At 37.3% G+C, this 20684-nt stretch overlaps 1 protein-coding gene across 1 annotated transcript; it reads left to right on the forward strand.

The window, feature by feature from the left end:
- Nucleotides 1-62: 62 nt before the first annotated feature.
- uvssa (UV-stimulated scaffold protein A) lies at nt 63-20243 on the forward strand. The gene is made up of 16 exons (XM_083561333.1): nt 63-183; nt 1360-1485; nt 2273-2368; nt 2488-2640; nt 2783-3113; nt 4158-4278; nt 4448-4789; nt 4891-5000; nt 5808-5936; nt 13148-13247; nt 15748-15943; nt 16097-16234; nt 16659-16842; nt 16941-17052; nt 19147-19339; nt 19541-20243. The coding sequence occupies exons 4-16, from the start codon at nt 2531-2533 to the stop codon at nt 19632-19634; spliced, it is 2160 nt and encodes a 719-aa protein (XP_083417459.1). The 5' UTR covers nt 63-183; nt 1360-1485; nt 2273-2368; nt 2488-2530; the 3' UTR covers nt 19635-20243.
- The last annotated feature ends 441 nt before the right edge of the window (nt 20244-20684 follow it).

Below are 20684 nucleotides of genomic sequence, written 5' to 3' on the forward strand. Positions count from 1 at the left end.
GTTTCTTTTCTGATCCAATACTAGCAATAGTTTGAAGGTTAATCTTACTCGTTCTTGTTCAGTCTTTCCACAGCAGGCCTGGGGACATCAATTACGCAGACACCAAGATGTGCATGTATTGACAGAGAAAGTGCATATATAGACTTTCGTGAAGACTATGAAACCATGGTGTTACATATGAGTGTGAGTATGTCCACAAAAAACATTGTTGAAGGCCGTACTGTTCTAGTACTGTTCTTGGTACATGCGTAAGCTTTTATCATAAATATATAACAGTTGCAACAAGATTAATATGTTGGCGAAGATAATAATAAGAAGTCACACAAACTAGTTAGGTGAGATGCTCCTGGTAGAATAACTGAACTTCTGAGATGGGATATTAACAACTAACACCCCCTTTATCGTGGATATGCAAATCGCTGATGCTAAATTGAAGGGTTCAGGATGTTTCTTCTGTGGGAATTTGAACCATAATCATTATAGAACCAACATACATATGTAATTTTAGAAGCCATCATCTGCAGCACATTATTTGGACAAAAATCATACACTTTAAACTCTAAACTCTATATACTATAAAGCAAATGTACATTAGTATTAGCACATTTTTTCTATTACATAAATGAACGATATTTTACTATAGACATTGTCTTAAATTAATTTCACTTAGGAAAAATACACAAATTATGTCATTTGGTCAGGATGCCTAAACCTTGCGTATAATTGTATTGTGAAAGCTCCACATAAACAAGTTGAAAAACATGTATAATGACTAATATGAAAAAGCATTCTGTAAGGAGATGTTTATCTTTTTGTGGAAGGAGTCTCCAGTGTCAAAGCTTTGTTACAGTTTAAAATAAAGACTGTATTTTAGTTATACAAACTGAAAGTCTTAAAAGCAGAGGAGGCGTCTTACAAATGGTGTAAATGTGGCAAAACAAATGTGACAAATTTAAAAAATGTCAAAACCATACAAAAAAACCCGTAATGTGCCATAAAGAATATGCCATTCTACCCAAAAAGAAACAATAAGGGGGAAAAATGCTTGACAGACAGACAGAGAGAGAGAGAGAGAGAGAGAGAGAGACAGATGGAGGGAGGGGGAGGAGAGAGAGAGAGAGAGAGAGAGAGAGAGAGAGAGAGAGAGAGAGAGAGACAGATTGAGGTGGGGGGGGCTGAGAGAGAGAGAGAGAGAGAGAGAGAGAGAGAGAGAGAGAGGTAAAGAGACAGACTGAGAGACAGGGATTTTCTAGCAGTATTTATTTTTTTGGCGGAGTGACTTTTATTTTGATTTGCCGTGTTTTTTTTAGTTGCGGGACTTTACTCTTATTTTAAAAGACTGTTTATATTTACTCACAGTCGCTGGCTTCACGGTTCCGGAAACAATACCATATCCACTGTGAAAGCATTATTTCCTCTGATCCTTTATTGGGTTTTTTTGTGTCTGATCTCCTGGACATGTGAGAGATCTGTCTGTTCTACACGGTAAGCAAGAAGTCAAATGACTACAAAAATTTTTTTTATTTTTATTTTAATAAACAGATGCAGATTGTGAAACACTGATCCTTCTGTCAGTGTTGAACTGGAAACTGTAGAGATCAGTGCTGATCAGTATCCTGAGAATTTCCTAATATCCTGACAATTCAATTATATGTTGGTCCTGATGCTTATATTAGTTTTGATCTATTTTGCGAATTTATTTTGATCAGGAGTAGATTTACATTTGTATGATATGAAACAGTCTAACCCTTTAATAGATTTACTAATGTCTGACCAAACATTGATAGGTTTTACAGTTGAGATGTTTTCTTTCTGAACTATTAGTGTTGGATGGGACTAAATCTGGTAACGTGCTTGCTGCCAAACTATTGGTAAACTCAACTGCTTTTTTACTTCTACAGACAGGGTCTGTGACTTCTTGCCTGGTGGCTCAGGCTCTCTGTGATATGGTTCATATGGTTCAGTTTATATAAATACTGTTTTACTGTACCTAGTTTACCAATGAAATCATGTTTATACTTTGCTTACACGTGAGGACAATAAATAAATGAAATGTCGAACAAATTCCATGATTCGTATGCTCAGAAGAAGTGCACTCCATCATGCATACGTGATTTTCTAGTACGGACCATTTCAGTCGTTTGCATTGTTCAGAAGACGCCTGCATCAATTGTCATGTGATCTGTAAGGTTTTTGTCATTGCAGTTGAGAGTCATGGCAGCTGTAATACCAAGCACCAAAATCAGCCCACTCAATTTATTGTCTGTTGCAGGTTCTGCTTCTGGGGTCTTTGCAGAGTTTTCTGCAGGGAAGGGGTGTCGCATTTCTGTGTCCCTTTTGCATTTGTGGAAGTCCCAGAATGTCACAGGTTCGAAACCTTTCAACAAGTTTCACAGATTTAAAGGTACAGCAGCTGAAAATTGTATAATATTGATCTGAAAATTATGTTTAACCATCCCTGCCTTTATTTAAATATTATGCTTCAAGGTTCCTGTGTGAAAGTGCTCACTGGTAGACTTGGTAGAACAGGATGGATCAAGAAACGTGGGATAAGTTGTCTGAATTGGTGGAGGAGTTGACAACGTCTGGGGAACCACAACTAAACCAAGCCAAGATGAAGGAAGTGAAGAAGATTTGCAAGTATGAAGGTTTTTGCACACAGTGTTCTGAAGGGTTTATTGAAAAAGGGAACAGATCCTCTTTTCATAACAAGTTTATCTAATGCCAGCTGTTAATATAATGCCATTTCCTAAACACTGTCCTTAATTCTTTCTCTACTCAGGCTTTCCAATGACTACATTGATCACTTTTATCACCTCATCATGACCCAGCTCAATCAGGACCACGCCGAGGTTCGCTTTTCTGCCTTTCAGATGGCAACCGAGCTTTTCAGCCGTTCTCATCATTTCAGAGTTGCCTTGGTAGCTAACCTGCAGGAGTTCCTGGAGCTAACTGTAGAGACGGATGCTGAGCAGCCATTGCCTCCGCCGAAAGAGGTGGCCAGAAAGCTGAAGACCCAAGCTATCCAGACTGTACAGGCCTGGCACACCACATATGGGGAGGCCTACAAGAAGCTGGCTTTGGGTTATCACTTCCTGAAGCAAGTTAAAAAGGTAAATAGCAAGATTTTAAAGTATATTATACCATAAATGCAATGGTGTTTATTTTGATCTGATGTACTGTCTTGTTGGTTCTGTGAAGTCTTTCTTCTTTAGTGTTGAAAGGTTTCTTATTTTTCCCACTTTTTGTTGAGGTATGAAATGAAGAACCGGAAAGTTAGTTTTATATGGCACCAAATAATAGTAAAAGAATAAGAAATCATTAAAAAAAGCAAAGGATAATAAAAGCAAGCAGTGCTAAGTGTGTTAGTATAAGCGATGGATGTTCATTACACTATATGAACAAAAGTACTGGGACATCTGACCTTTCCTGCCATATGTGGTTCTTCTCCAAACTATCACAAAGCTGGAGGCGCACAATTGTAAAGGATGTCTTTGGATGCCCAATAAAAATATTTTGCTTTCATTTGAACTTGGAAACCCAAACCTGTTCCAGCATGGCATTGCCTCTGTGCACAAAGCGAGCTCCATTAAGATATGCTTCACATGGTTTGGAAAGAAAGATTTGGAATGGCCTGCTAAAGAGGTCTAATCTCAACCCTATTGATCACCTTTGGGATGAATGTGAACACTGTGCACCCCAGGCCTCCTCACCCAACATCAGTACTTGACTTTACTAACACACTTGGGGCTGATGAACACAAATGTCCACAAGCACACTCTAAAATTTAGTAAATCGTCTTCCCAGAAGACTGGAGGGAATTATAAGAGCAAATTGGGAAATCCAAAATAGGCTGCTCAATAAGCACGTACCGTACCCATGTTTAGGTGTCCGCAAACCTTTGGAAATATAGTGTATTTTGTGAATAAAAGTCAAGCCCAGGATTGTCTTTAAGTGACTATACAGGTGAGATTGTACCCTGAAGCAAGGGTGAGACTTGGGTATACGTGCAGGACCATCCATAACATGAGCAAGTCCAATCAAGTCTAATCTTCCCAAAAAAAAACCAAACCTTGTTATGCAGTGGCAAATTCATTGTACATATTCAATTTCCACAGGTTATTGTTATTTCCTGTGTTTCTCCTCACTTTCTTTAGGTCGACTTTCAGGATGTTGAAGCAAGAACGCTGTCTGAGCGACGGAGACATGAGGAGAAGCAACAAAGACTGGAGAGAATTTATAAGGAAAAGCTGGAAAAGGCCAAACAGGAAATGGAAGGTTAAACAATTTTTTACAGTTTTGTATCCAAGCTGTTCTCCAATCAAAAGTAACTTTTAAATACTAAATGAAGCCTCTTAATCACATCTGATAATACCAAGTGTTTTTGTGACTGTTTGGCTGTATTTAAAATTTTTTAACACTATTTCTATATAATTTTTCCTCTCAGAAATGGCTTCTGAGATTGAGGAATCTCTGACTGAGATGAACAACTGCATGACCTTGATCATGCCGGACACTTTTAACTTTTTTAGCACATCACTCAATGAGAAGACCTCTGAAGGGAGCTCTGATCGCCAGAAGGGCACAGATGTCTGGAATGAAAAGCCGTGCTGCAGCAAAGACCTTAACAAAGAGGATGGAAAAATGGCAGAGACATCTCAAAGAGAAGAAGAAAAAGAGGACAATAATGGAGACAGCGACACGGAGGAGGGTGTGGATGAGGATGTGTTTATTCGCAGCTCTGGGCTGATGTCCCACACTTACCGGCTCGATCTGAGTGTGTCCTCAGGTTAGTCAAAAGTCTGCATTCTAGTGAATATTATTCATATATGGTTTTCATTGTCTCATCTCTCAGAAATGGTCTTAATAAAAACATATTCTTATTTACAGATCTGAACGTGAAAGAGAATGATGAGAATGAAGCATTAGTGAACACTATGAGAGATCAGTACCGACTCATCACTACTAGATACCTCCCTGTCATCCAGTCCTGGATACAGGTAAACCTATACAGCCTTAATACATATAAAGTCCGTTTGTCTGATTTAAATGCATTTTCAAATAGAATGTCCAAGTTAGCAGGTACTCAACTCGTTATTAATTAATTTTATTTAACAGAGTTACCATATAGCAGCATTTTGTGTAGGTATGAATTCTGTTCTGTAGTTCGCCACCATCTATGGAATAGGAAAAGCAACCTCTCCATCAAACTATTTATTTAGCAAGACCAGCCAAGCGTAGTTTTCATCCTCATTTGCTTGATATCAAGAGTGTGATTATAGTCTTTAAACAATACAGAACACTGGAGAGTGAGAACTAACATTTGTACTGGAGTGTAAGATTATAAATAATGTTCTTTCTACTGTCTTTTACAGTCATTTGTGGTTATAAAACTGCGAGCTACTGAGCAACTCATAAAATATCTCAACATTTGCGATCATCACGATCCAACACCAGCTTCTCCATGCCAGAGCCTTTAAACACTCAAGGAGGTCCAATGTCAAAACTCCAATCACTGTTTCACAAGATTTTGGAATGACCCAGTCCACATCACTGTTCTCTGACTTAAACTTCATTGAAAATCTGTAGTTATCTGGAGTTTTTAAACATGCCATGCATGCAAGACACATATTCTAAAACATAAACAATAATAGATTTTTTAAAGTAACTTGCTGCAGGAGTTTTGCTGAGGGTTGTCCAAACATTTGCAACCATATATGTCATAGTTTTCATCTTTATAAACTAGTGTTTCAAATGTTACACACATACTAATTCTTTATATAATTTGAATTGGGAATGATTTCCAGGTTTTTACAAAAGTTGGTGTGGAGGAGCAGCTGATGAGACAAGCCACTGACCTCAAAAAGTCCCTTGAAAAAGTTTTAAGGAAACACGATGAGCTTCATATAGACTACAAAACAAGGCAGAGACGAGTGGTGAGTCTATTTACAATTTTCTTTTCTGTGTGCAAACTGATAAGTGCTCTTTACTCAGGAAGACAAGTTTTCAGTGACTTTGCCAAGAGAGGGCGCCATTTTACAACACATGAGACTGATGTTTTGTGGCGGTGTGGCGTTATGCATCGAAAAGATAACTCACAGGTTTTTTTTTTTAACCATTATCTAATGTAATTCTATTTTTAATTCTTGATTTCAAAATACATTCACAGTTCTCACAAAAGAGGATTCTGAATTTTTCTAATCATGTAGCATTTTAGGTAATTGGTTCTGGAAATGCATTGTTTGACAAATGTTTCAGATGCTAGATGTATTACATTTCACGAGAACACATTTAAATACCACTATAATTCAAAGCACACCTCTATAGTTCTATGGCGATGAACAAATTGAACATTGAACATCTGCAAATGTGCTGAGTATATTGCTGAAGCACAATGCATCAGACCTGAGATTAGCTCAGCGAGTGAGGCAGGAGGCTGGGGTGTTAATGGAGATCGGCGCGCTGCGGGGCCGAATGGGACACACCTAGCCGCTAGGAGACACATCATTATGACACATGATATCAGCCTTTAACTGAGCAAAAGGAGCAAGCTAGTGAGAGTGAACGCAGGCGAGTGACAGTGACAAAGCGCCTTACTACACCCTGTAACGGTTTATCACTGTCAGTGGCCATTTCCAATGCAAAAAGCCAAAGCTTTGTGATAAAGCAACAACTTAAAAGTCCTTTATCATAATTAGTTTTTCCTTTTTACCCTTAAAAGCATTCGATTACTTTATTCTCTTTATTGTGGTCCCTACATGGGATAGGATTTTCCTTTTTTTAGCCTGGTAAACTCTTGCTGATTGGTGACGTGGTAATGCTGCTAAACTAAATGGATCATTCTGCAAAATTAATTGCTTTGTTTAATGTACTTATGTTTGTAATCAGAAGCATTGTAAATGTTGTGGGTAACAAAATGATCAATCTATAGAATCATCATAATTTATTACACACACACACACACACACACACATATATATATATAATATATATTATATTTATTGTTGCTGATTTGTCATTCAGTTTTCCCACAATGCGCATCAGATAAATGTAGCGATTGACATTTCAGGCAGGGACGTTCTGCAATGCTGTGCTGTGATCGCACACCCTCCGTTTCATTATTAGTCATGGGGGTTTTGTGTTAAGCACCCTGAATTTGTAGAGCAGACACCTTTTCAACTTCCCAAAAGAGATGCACATTTACCATTCGGCCAGGGGAAATACTGCATTGTTTACACCGATAAGGAATCTTATCAGGATGGTGTGGAGGAGCAATAATTGATGGGTCTCAGTATGTTTTTTTCCCCCTCTTCCAATTGGCAAACGTAAGATAAACCATGTCTATCTGGGTTTCTTTCTTCATTCCAGACCTATCAGGGATTCTTTACAATATGTTCTGCGGTACTTGGAGAAGGGTAATACCTTATTAAGTTGGATGTAAGTAAAGCCATTGGCTATAAAGTACACGATTACATTTTGAATCCAGACTGGGTTATTTTTTAGAACTCTGCTGTAAGCTTTTTGAAAATCTCAAACAAAAATTTCTTTCGATTTTATTGTCTTGTTTAAGGAATCTTTAATAATTTGATGGCAGTAAATGCCTCAGTTTTGGTACATTTCCTTGCACATAGCTTGCCTGAATATAACCCCAGGGGAAAACTGTTAGGGTTCGAGGGGCTTTGAGGTCTCATTTACTGCAATCCCCGGGTGGCAGGAGGCTCTGAGAGGGCCTATTAAATTGTGGTAAATTAAGAGACCTCCATCCATCAACTACTGTTTATCTACATCACACACATTTTCAGCAACCGTCACACAACCGTCACTTTTGCTTACTTTTAATCACTATTTAACCTTCATTTGACAGTAAAAAGCAGTCTTTCTATTTAGCATTTTATATAATTTAACTGCAAAAATACTTTTCATACATTTGTGTATCTTTGAATGTATTTATTTATTTATTTTAAATTTTTTTTGGTATTGAGGTGCTGCACTAAGGTTATTTCGATTAAAGGCAGACACTCCTCACCAACGAAAACATGCATTTCAAAATGGGCTTTTGCATTTTTACTTGTATAATGTATGCAAAGTTGTGTGCTATTAAAGTGAGTGCTGTCTTGAAGAGCCCCTTTGTGGCAAAGGAACGTTGAATTATCTCTAGAGACAATACTAGATGGCTTCACAAGCTTTTTCTGTTTTGGGGCGACCCGGTTTGCTTTTGTGAGCCTCCGAGCATTTCATTCCATTCAGTAGCTGGGCGAGTCTGCCAGTCCATACACCTGAGTTATTGGTTTGCTGTAATAATTTGCAAGACCTTCCCGGTAAGAGAGGAAATTAGCATATAAATAGCAGATGCACGGAGGACCATCACAGCTGAGTACATTTAATTTTTGGTTTATAAGATTGAATGGGTTTTTAAATGCACAGCCATCAAACTTGGCCAAAGACAAATGAAGTCGAGAGTTCAGTTGTCCGAGGCTGCCTCCTTGGATCTTTTTCTAAAAGGATAACAGACTTGCTTAAAGGAGTGCGCACAGCCGCTGCTTCCCTGGGCTTGTAGTAATTGAGATTGCTTACAGGGTTAATTAGACCATACAAAATATATTGGAGGGCACAGAGAGTGCTTTAGCCCTGCTGGAATGTGTTTTTCCTCATAAGTGGTGGATATTTAACCGGAACCTCATTATCTGCACTTCTTCCTGCCAAGGAGATGGAGGTTGACACAGCCACCGCACAATCAATAGAGTTCACTGCAAATGTCTTTAAACGGTCTATTTACAGCACCTGTACTGTTTAATATTCACTTTTATTATAATATGGCCATTCAGTGACTGCTTGAAAGGCTACTGAATTGCTTTGAGATAACATCTCACTTTTTCGATTAAATATTTTTTAAATTGATTTCTTAAAAATGCTTTTTAACTTTCAGGGGCTTCATATGAACGTTTTTTGTGTGTGTGTGTGTGGAGCTGAACAATTTATTGCTAAATCAGTACAACTGCCCACTAAAAAATTATATAAAAGGAGATTATAGTAGATTTACCAGAGATAACAATATTTCAAAATGTTTTTTAGGAACCTAAAATAAAATAACATAAAAATGAAATTAAATGAAAATTCAATAACAAAACACAAGCTGTTCTTTTAAAAATTATTTGAGCCTTTTCTTAACTAAATAATTTAATACTTACACAGTTGCTTCTGCATACAAATTTATAAGCAGATTGGATCGTATTTTATTGGATTGTTTTTGTTGCTTCTTCTTTTTTTATTTATTTTAGTCGTCACATAAATACATTAAGTTGCACATCAATATAGTTTATAGTTTAGTTATAGTGGTGCAAAAAACTAGTGGAAGAGAACGGAAAAGAAGTGTTTATTCCATATAAGTTATAGAGGCACCCAAACAGATTGTGTGTTTTAAATGCAATGGGGACACTAAAAGGTGGACTCCATATGTTAGCCAGGTCTTTGTCAGCAAAAAGCCACCGTAAGGAGAGCGATTCGCTGCAGCACCCGGGTCTGCTGTGGAAGACTTACAGTGCTGCCATCGTGAGCTGGCACTGCAGATGTTATCAGGGCAAAATTAAAGTGAATTAAAAATAAAATATTATCGGCTGGCTAAGAATTTCAACTGTGCTGGTGATCTTGTACCACAACTTTTTAATCCATCAAGATGGGAAAAAAAGTGCTGTGGATTAAAGAAAAACACACTTATAAACAAAACTGTAATCTTCTTTTCTGTTGGCTGAGAGGAAGCAGAAATCAGAACCACTACTACAGTGTGAATTGATGGTTTCTTCTTAGTTTTTAGAATTGTTATTTATTTTTAGTAGTAGTTTTATTGTGCAAGATTGTGGTTGTGTTGTTGGTACATCGCTAGAGAATGTTCCTGAATTCTGGAGAGCACTAATATTTGTGTTCAGTATAGTTTAAGGTTTATTTATGCAACTACTAAAAACATCTGTCTAAAAACAGATAAAGTTTGAAAATTTTCCCACTTTTGCTTATTTTACTTTTTGTTATTATTTTTATTGATTTTTTTTGTGAATTAATTAAAAAGAAAATCTACAGGTTCTAAGCACTTATAGAAAATGATCACTATTATCATAATATTTTTTTATTTGCTCAACCAAATTAAACTGACCAAACTCTTTAGGTAATCACAAGGTCAGGAATTAAAAAACGCTGCCTCTTGTTCTTTGGCCCTTCAGTACAGAAGCATAATAAAACTTAATAAATAAGTAACATTAAACAGGCAAACTGAATATGTATAGCCGGGTGCTCAGGCGCGGAAGCGTTTTTTTGCACATCTCCAATAAAAGACCAGCTATCAGTGTGTACTGCGTTGTCTCACTCACCCAGCACCACCACCACAAGTAATTGAGACCTCATTCAAAGACAGTTTATACCTTAATCTGCAATTGTCAACACCGGCCGCCTGCAGTAATGAAAACCAAAATAAAAAGAAAGCAGAGAAATAAAAAAGGAATAGGCAAAGCGCACTCTGATCACCCTTTAGTGCCTGATATGGAGGTAATCATGGAGGCAATTAAGCAGAATAAATGGGGAAAAAGCGTGCTTGGGAACCGCATCTCATGCAATGCCCTCAAAAGGGAAGGGCACACACATTATGTATACTGTTTTATGAAAACGACCCCCATATTTAAAAACTGGCATTCTGTTATGCATTGTAGCGCAGGAAACGGTTAGGCACCTTTTGAGTAAATTAAAAGGCATAAATTCTGTTTAGCGCCGACGCACTGCCCTCCCCGAGCTCATTGGTCTGTTGTGCTGAGCGGAGCGGAGGAGAATAAAGGAAGGGGGGATAAGAGAGCCTTGGGTTGCTTTTCACCTTTCATAAATTCCAGCCTAGGGATTTTCTATAGCTAAAAAAATAATAATTTGCAGGTTGGCAGCTCATTGTTATTCTGTGTAGATTGATGGCGGTCATTTATCCAGCTGGGGAAGTTAAGCGCTCCTGTCATTCCTGAAGAGCATAATTGGGAGGTTCCACAGGTCAGCTGCGGTGACAGTTTTCTCTTTTGATTAGTGTTCGAGTGATAACAAAACTTACAGGCGGCATGATGGATGAGCACGTGCAAGTTCCAGGCATGCGAGGTAAAGACACAGAAGCTCACCTGCCACCTTAAAGCAGCAGCAAGACACCATTTGTCTTAGCCAAGCATATGAATTACAGTTTAGAAGATACAGTCAGTTGCAGAATTATTGGAAATCATGAAAATGATAATTTTGCCATCCCTAGAATTATTTACACAATAAATGCAAGAAATATTTTTCATATTTCACACATGGTTCAATTCTAGACCTCTTTAAATAATCTAATATAATATTTAAAAACATGGAAGTTCCCATTAAAACCATATAAAATATCCTCTTGGCAATTTTAAATTAACATACCTGTTTTCATTTAGTCATGATGATGAGGTATTTCCTTGTGTATAACCTCATAACCAAAAAAAAATGTAAAAAAAAAATGTAAATAGAGAATAAGTTTAATTTATAATGTTACTTAGTTGTATGTTATTCAGAGTTTTCTGTATTGTTGTGCATACCATTTTGGGCACAATTTTGCGGCACTTTTTTTTTTTTGTCCTTCCTTTGGACATGATTCATTGAGCACATTGATTTATTTAGATTTAAATTTCACACCAATTCAAGCAGTTTACATGATCTCAACTCTCCTGCATAATACATTACTTTTGGAAATGTATTTGCTTTGTCAGGAAAATGTGACAAATTATTACAAATGGCTTCCATCGCACTCAAGCTGGTCAGGAGTAAAGCATTTGTCCCTATATTTTTTTATGTTGAAATAAGCTTGAGGTTTGTCAGTTATTTAATCTGTTTAAATATCTCAAAACCCCTTTGGTATAAAGAACAATGCCATTTGAGGAGTTGCCAACTTCCCAGAAGCCTTAACCCCGTTTCTAACAAAGGCTTACAGCAGTCAGAGCCTTACAACCCGGATCTGCTTCAGAGCAGCTCTTAGATGGCCTTATCAGGTGCCTGGTGTTGGGGTTGAGCTCCTTAAAGTGATTGCATGATTCTAACACAGAGCTCCGACTGAGAGGTGAGAACTCTCATATCACCCAGTGAGCTCTTTTCTTTCTCAGTAGCCTACACAGAGCTGTTATCAGGTGCACCTCCACCTGGGCTTGCTAAGATAACCCAATATTACCTGCATATCTGTCAATCTCTTTGTTCAATTTCTTTTCCCCCCCTTCGTACTCATGCTGCCTTAACACACAGTTTGGATTTTGAGTAGAGATTTGTGTAGCTCTTGTCTTCAGCTGCATGTTCCAAGTGGGTATTTTCTGACCCGTGATTCTCAATTGTAAAAAAATTTTTCTTGTCACATGCACAACCATAAACAGTACAAGCTGAAAGTTTTATTTGGAAGAATAACAATAGAACAAGACTTTACATATAGAATGTATAGCATAATCAATTATAATTGCAATAAAATAAAAATAGAATTTACAATAAAAATGGAAATAAACTTTACATGCAAATCATCAGTTACTATACAGAGGGCAGAAACTATATAAATTATTATGAGTATACCAAGTAAAGTGCAATTATTTCTACAAAAAATGTTTAGGTACATCTGGAGCTAGTGGGTGTGAAGTAGCGGGTTTATCTGGAAGATTATTTTGCAATGTGCTTAAAGGTTTGTAGGCTTTTTGAGCTGTTTATTTCCTCCACATTCTGAGGAATGGAGTGAAATTTGCTTAACGTGAGCACTGTATTATGTAACCATAATTAGACGGAACAAGGTCAGATGGTCTACGACTAGGAAAAAAGATTGGATGTGGTCAACTGGAAATTCTATTATGTGCTGGAATTTAAATGTAAAGAGGTCTGATGTTACTGCGTAGTTTACTATTCAAGGTGCTATAAATTTCTGGAATACCCTGAAGCCATAGTCAATCCCGCTTGAGCGTTAACCAGGGAGGGGGGTGTTCTGGTTCTGAGTTATGTCTTAATTGTATTTAAACAACTTTGTCTATGTGGTGTTATGTTGCACCGAAGGTAAATTTGTATATCCTTTAAACTTTACTCTGTTTTCTTCGGTTGGTGGATAATAACTCTTATTAATCAGCGTTTTATTGTCCTTCCACACCAGCTAAAGGCTGAGGATGACGACGATGACGATGATTTTGAAGAGGTGCCTGAGAAGGAGGGTTATGAGCCTCATATTCCCGAGCATCTGCGGGCTGAATATGGTGAGTTTGTTCAGGTGCAGATGCCACAGCGCACACACAAAGCCCAATAATCTCTAATAGGATGTCACAGCAGCCTCAAGACTAATTAATGAGAACGGTGAATTTTAGGGTCAGATATAAAACCCCTTTTCTCCTATTTTTACCTAAACCTAAATTTATTTTTAGATTTGCATTTACAGCATTTAGCAGACCCCCTTATCCAGAGAGAGAGAAAAAAAAAAAAAAAAAAATTCCTTGTAGGCTCCATGAATATTTATTATAATTATGCAAACGAAAAATCCTTAGTAGGTTTTGAACAAACTGGTCACATTTATTAATATTTAATATTTGGTCAAATATAAGATGCTTTAAGTTTGATGTGTGTCTGTGGTTGTTTTGAAGGCAAACTAAAATAAATATTAATGGTTTGTTTTTGCATTTTGCAAATGACTATTTAAACTGACATCCACTGTGATCACAAATACCTATAATAAACTTCAGTGTATTTAAGGATAAGTATATAATAGACAGTAGAGAATATAATGAATTTGTTTCCATCTGGTTTAAATCAATTAAATCCTAGATATCACCTGGGGCATGCTGTATAAATCTGTTTTGACAGCTGACTATTTGTACAAGCAAATGACTCCATCTGTGCAAGGACGACCATATTGACATGAAGCTGCACACAAAAAAGCCAGGGGTCAAGCACATAACCTAAACACCAAAGACAATATTTGACATTAAATCTTGTACAAGGTGAAATTTATGGCTTCCCGAGCTAATAGAAAACTCTGTTTGGCATGAAACTATGTTAAAGAACACACTGTGTAATGTGCAGAGAGCTTGTAAAGGCGGTATATTTAACGTTCTGATTGTTGTCAATAATATTTGTTCATAAGCCTTCATGGTGATTAAATATGATGAGCCCTGCAGCAATCGTGCATAGCGAGATATAATTCTATTATTCGTTACATAACAGGGCCACTGTCTCTCCGGCAGTATTAACTAAAGACTCATTAGGCTGTAATTTCCATGGAGCCAAGCTGCTTTGATTAGTAAAGTATGTAATGATCAGTGTGTCGGCCATGCCAAATTAACAATGCAGTGGTGTTAATGAGCTCCCATTAGCTCAGTGTTGTAATTTACAACAGCCACCTGCCTTTACCGCATAGGGGGGGGCTGAACCTCTGGGAGCATCTATTCCTGCACACGAACACACGCACACATTCACACGGCTGAGGTAGGTTTATTCTGCTCCGAGAACATGAATGAAATGCTCTGTTTTCTCAGTCTACAGGATTCAGTGTGCTACAGGTATAGAACAGTATGTATAAATAATTGGATTTTATGTTGGGGAATATTAAACAAGAAGATGAGCTCATTTCCTGGCAATCAATTTCTTTAACTCTGCTCAAAAGCTGCCTGCGCTTCTCCGCCAGAGTAATATTGTTTTTAGGGGCGAGCATTTTTTTGTCCCTAAATCTGCTCCATTCTCTCTCTGCTCCTTTCACTGCTGATCTTTTATCTATCCCCTTTATCCCAGCTTTTCTGTCAGGACGTTATCTCTTTCTCAAATTTACATTTTAATTACAAGGCCTGCTGAACTCAGGAAAATCAATAATGCCACCATTGGCAGCACCACTCTGTGTCTACTGCTGGGCCTCTCTATTTCCTCTTATTGATTTATCTCTTTAACACCTGCAACTTTATTGCTTCAGACAAATAGCTACCATTTTGGTCAATTTGAACAGAAAAAGAACGGATTTAGTCGTATTTCATGATTGCGTGGACCAGAGGCTTTCTATGATGCCATAAGTCGTAGAGAGTCAATAAGCCCCGGATTAACTGTATGCCCCAGGGAACAGGCTCAGGAAAAGTGAAAACCTTTGCTAAACATTTTGTTTTGACCCTTGACCACAGTGTGTGCTCTACACATAAGAAATACGTATATGTAGCTCCACTCATCATTTCAGTGAGCACATTGGACACTTTTAGAAGTGTAGTGTGTAATACGCAGAAGGTTCTGGATACACCATGGTGCATCTGATGGCATAAATTGCATGTTTTGTCATAAATTTTGCATGGTTTATGATCCACAGACAGAGTGGTCGGGTGTTCCCTAATCAGACCCTTAAGAGATTTCCACCTCCCTTTAAAGTTCTAATTTTGCCTTACTTCTAAGACTTGTGGAAGTGTGCAGGTTTGGAGTCAGTCTTGGATCTCGATGTCACTCTTAAGCTCGGCTTAAGCCCCTGCATGCCCTGTTAGACCTCCTGCCCACCCAGGAGAGATAAGTGCATGCAGTGATTTGAACACCAGGTTAAAGGTTGCTGCTGTTCGTCTGGAGACAGAATGAAAGCGTTCAAAATATGTCCAGAACAGTTCAGTTTCTTTTTTTTTTATCGGGTGTACACTGAAAATATCTTTCAGGTGATGTTTTTAAAAAAATTACACTGTCAGTAAAATCCGATGCACATATTTAGAGCTCACTGGAGGATTTCTAATTATATTCTCACAGGTCTTGATTCGATATCTTCACCATCTACCTCGGTGTCTGAACTAAAGCCATCAAAGCCAGCTGAGCAACCTGCAGCTCCGCCCATGCCCTCAACTTTCAGTCGGATTAAGAACAGGCTAAATGAAGAAGAGCAGGACCCTACATGTGCAGCTGCTACACTACGTGTCCTAAAAGAGAAAGTGGCCACATCTGCAAGGTAATTATATCACAGAGTAAATAGAAATACCTTTATTTGCAGATTAGACTCCATATGAAATCGAACATCTAGCATTAAATAATACGCATGCGATAGTGTTTTGTGAAGCTCCTTCATCCTTTATCTCTTTTTTTTTTTTTTTTTTTTTTAAAGTATATTTGGAGGCTCTGCTAAACCCACCACCAGCTGCACTGAACAGGGGGGGGAGAAAGAGAAAGCTCCTGTCGTTCCGTTTGGTATGGACCTCTACTACTGGGGAGAGGAGCAACCTACAGCTGGCAAGATCATTAAGTACAGCAGCAACTAGTTCTTACACTCACCTACTGTACAACAAAGCTACTATTTTATTTAATCATTATACAGGGATTTAGGAATAAACGAGAAAAAATATTTTTCTTATTCATTCCTACATTTACTGAATAACAATTAAATGATGTTACTTGAACTGTTTGGAAATTTATTTATTTATTTTTTTTAATTGCAGTGATTCAGGTTTATGTCAGTTCTAGTGGCCACTAGAGAGCAGTGTTGTCTGTTCAAGCTCATTCAAAACCGTGTGCATTTTTACATAACCTAATTCTAATTGCGCTAGCTGTAAAAAAAAATGGTAAACACGGTATTAAAAAAGTGGAAAAATTAGAAAGCAAATGGGTCCTTTAGAACTTTGATATACTCTGTGTGAGAGCTAAATCATTGTTTCGTTTCTGGTTCCCAGGAACACATCTCAGCATCAGTTTTGGGTGCCTCATGAAGTGGAGGAAGAGTTTGAGAACAAAGAGCTGTCTGCACAGATGAAGTCCAGGTGTATAAACTTTGCTGGATGTTTTCAACCTGTAGAGCACAAATGCAAAGCACCGAATCCCAACGGCTCATTGTGTGAACGCCAGGACAGAGTCAAGGTAAGGATGAGACAGGTTACATTCTACATCTAATACAGTTACATAGCAAATGGGATTTATGCAGCAATTAAAGCAGGTTGTGGCGTATTGATTTTAAGTGTCCATTCCATGGCTTGATAATTCCTCGGGATGAAATCGGGAGGCCTATTAATCCAGAAGACGCAGCTCGTCTGGAGAGGGAAGAGTATAAGCGCAGAGAGGAGCAGCCAGGTAAGACTTATGTTTTAAATCGACTTCGAGAATTTGAAGCATAGGTTTCTGTCAGTCCTGAGATGACCACTAGTTCTAATAGTTCTTGCTCTGAACAAACTGACCATTGTAAGCAAATAAGCATGAGGAGCCTTTAAAAAAAAAACAAACAGTTTGGCCATGTTTACTTTTGCTCAAAAGAATGCTTTATCGACTTAGTCTAAGAGAACTGATGTCATTTTCAACTCTGTAAAAGCAATTGAGTTTGGAGTAGGCCACAGTTCCGGTGTCTTCAAATCCTCCTATAACCAGGCCAAATCCTAAACACCTATTACCTCTACCCTTTCCTTATGGCACGCATTGAGTAAATAAAAGACAAATCACAGGGCATTGAAGGGGAGGGCCACTCCTGGAAAAGATGAACTGATGAAATCCCAGTAATCATCAATACCCTGATAATAGGATAGGCCGCATCTCGCTCTGCCCCTCTTTCTCCCCGGCAGATAGACACTCTATTTCTCTTCGGCCGACTTGGGCGCTAAAAGCCAATTAAGCGTCGGCGCCGTGCTGTCAGTGGAGCATCGGATGTGCTTTTCTCTGACCGCACTGACTTGTTAACAAACAGGTATTTGAGACAGCTGACTTCTGATGCCGGCTGACCACTGGCTTGTGAAATAGCATCTTTTGTAACTAAGTACACTATCGATCCCCTACCCCAACTCCATCATGCCCAATGCCCAGCTACACACCAGACGTTACGGTAACCACAGAGGCACCCCCACCCATTCTCGTATGATACCAGTGAGCTTGTGGCACCAACGGAGGTCCATTAATTCCCTACTGACCAACAGCTTCCCTGCTGGGCCATTGATTTTTGTTTCAGCACTTTAAAATGGGAGCCTTCAGATGGGTGTATACTACATTTTTATTCATAGTGAATCAGGTTTGGGGTTTTTTTTCTTCAAGAAAAATTATGAAACAATTAAATTTAGTCACTGAACATTTTCAGTTGTTTTTGTTCAAGATGTAAAGGTAGAAATCTTGCATCCTTTTTTCAATTTTCTTCTTTTTTCAACATTTTATATTTTATATTTCAATATTTTATGTTTCAACACTATATTCGGTCATATAAAAGTTGCATGTACTTGTGTGTGAGGAAGATTTAACATATCCATTATTTTATGAGGAAGAGGAGATGGATTGTGTGTTGATTAAGCATTTGTTTGGTTCAAAGTTTCTCATGTTTGGCTTACAGGTCAAAGTACATGCCGAATACAAACAAGAATGATCTCTTTTTCAGAAGAAATCTCTTGCATTTAAAACCCTTTAATTGTTCATTTATATATATATATAATATACACACACTTTGAAAATATTAATAATTATGAATAATAATTTTGAAATATTATTGTGCCTTTTCCTGGATACTGGCCATGACATGTATTTATTGGCAATTGATAAATACACTGTTTCATTATTGATCTGGTATAAATGCTGACATTTTTCCTTTCACAAAATTACATGCTGTACAAATGTCATTTTCACTCACTGAAGACAATTAGATTACGATGGGCAATGGCGTGCAGTTATTGTGGTGTGATTGAACCAGCACTTGGGATGAAATGACTGCAGCTGTCACCTGTTTAATGCTCATGTGTGTAAATGCATGTGTGTGTGGGGGGCCCCAGGCTTCCTAACACAGCTGAAGAAGACATGAACTGTTGACAGAGCCGTCGGCCCTCCTGCACTTCATTCTTCAGCGTAACTTAATAAGTGACCTCTCATCTTTACAACATTGGGGTAGTAGAGTTTCCACCTACATAGACCTGGAAACCCCTTACAGCAACAACATTAGAATTAATGAAAGACAATTTTTTTATTGAATTGAAGGTTCTATATCAAGCTTTTTCAATATGAGTTTTAACAGACCCAAGCGTCATCACATTTATAAAGGATGGGTTTACATCTCTAAAATGGAAACAAACAGGCAAATGTCTGTAACCAGAAAATTGTGTATAGCTACAATGTGAAGTTAATTAACCTCAATAAAAGTGCTTGTGTTTTTGGTTGATATTAGTATATTATATTACTAACACATGTCTCGCTCTTGCTTAGACTGGCGAGATCCAGAGCTCATGAGGGAGATTGAAGCAGCTACGGGCGAGGATCTGGGCTCTTCTAAAACATATGGAAAGGGTAAAAAGGGTGGGAAAGGGAAGGGAAAGAAAAGGAAATATCCCAATCTCACAGACCTGAAGCAAACTGCTAATACTTCTCGCTCAAGGCTAGAAAAGAAAGTCTTTCATAAGTAAGCAACTGTCCAACTTCTTTTATCTACTTTATTTTTTATACTTATAGTTTCTATTCTTTAGTCTTTTTTATATATATTTTTTTGTCCAATAAAGGTTTTCATGTAAAATCAATTTATGAACCTGATGTAAATTATATTGGCTGTGGTTTATTTGAATAGTGATAACCATATTCAAATGCTAAACTTGTATCTTTGCAGGAGCTCCATGAGACGAGTAGCGGAGGTCATGAACAAGATGGACACAAGGAAGCATGAAAAATTTGCAAATCAGTTTAACTATGCATTAAAATAAGATTAAGGGTGTTCTGCTGTCTGCAAAACTGTGAGCTCAGCTCAACTGAAGTGCAAAAAATGAGCTAATTTCAATGGTTCTATTGTATAACGATGTCTAATTAAATAATTTATAACATTTCTTTTTATTCTACTGCAATAATGTACGTTTTGAGTTTGTAGATATTTAAAAAAAAATATTTTACTGTAATTCGGTGCTGTTGATATATGAACCCCCCCACCCAATTAATGTAGTGAAGGATAACCTTTTTTTAAAAAATGAAAATGCCCATCATCTTGATTGATAGATATTTTGGGGTACATTGTTTTTTTTATTATTATTATTTGTTTATTTATTTTTTTTAGCATTCTTGTTTTTATGTAGGTATACTTGTAACTTTTTCAATAAGTAAAACAACAAACAAAAAACAATCAAAACAGTTGCTTATTTAATATTTATATGTATTTGTTCTATCTATCTACAGTTTAAAGATAATTTCTTTATTTTCGTTTGTAGTAAGTTTTTATAAACTCAGAGCTCATGTTTTGCGTTCAGACTGGCGTTTTCTTCCGGTTGCTGTAAGAAACGCGATTCTGTTTATTGTGAAAATAAACTGCATTCTTCAGAACAGTCACAGTTTCAGTAGCGCATTAGATACAATCTGGGTTGTATTTGTGCTCCATCCGCGATTTGTATCCATTAAATCCTGAAAAAACAAACAAATAAAAACAAACAAAAAAAACCCGGAGGTATTGAACCTGATCCGACAATATTTATTCTTTCGCATTTAGACACTGTATCCTGCTTCAACCAATAGCTTCTCTGTATAATTACTATTATAAGTTAAAGTATTTTTTGGATAGAACAATTACAATGTTTTAAATATGTAAATATTATTTAAAATTTTTCCAAACTTAATTTTTTTATATGAAAACTTTTGAGCTGGTGTACTTTCATAGTAGTTTTATTGAGTTCAAGCAGGGATGACCTCTAGCCTATACACGACAAAGATTATCATATATTTTTTAGATATTTTGGTATTTTTAATTTAAGAAAAACGAAGTTACAAAG

The sequence above is a fragment of the Silurus aristotelis genome (genome assembly GCF_946808225.1).
Source record: "Silurus aristotelis genome assembly, chromosome: 14".
NCBI classification, from domain to species: domain Eukaryota; kingdom Metazoa; phylum Chordata; class Actinopteri; order Siluriformes; family Siluridae; genus Silurus; species Silurus aristotelis.

What these genes read in the sequence shown, in the direction of transcription:
- uvssa (XM_083561333.1), top strand. Translation starts at nt 2,531, where the DNA reads ATGGATCAAGAAACGTGGGATAAGTTGTCTGAATTGGTGGAGGAGTTG. An exon ending in GGCCAAACAGGAAATGGAAG is followed by an intron (nt 4,279 to 4,447) that starts GTTAAACAATTT and finishes TTTTCCTCTCAG; the next exon opens with AAATGGCTTCTGAGATTGAG. An exon ending in GCATCTGCGGGCTGAATATG is followed by an intron (nt 13,248 to 15,747) that starts GTGAGTTTGTTC and finishes ATATTCTCACAG; the next exon opens with GTCTTGATTCGATATCTTCA.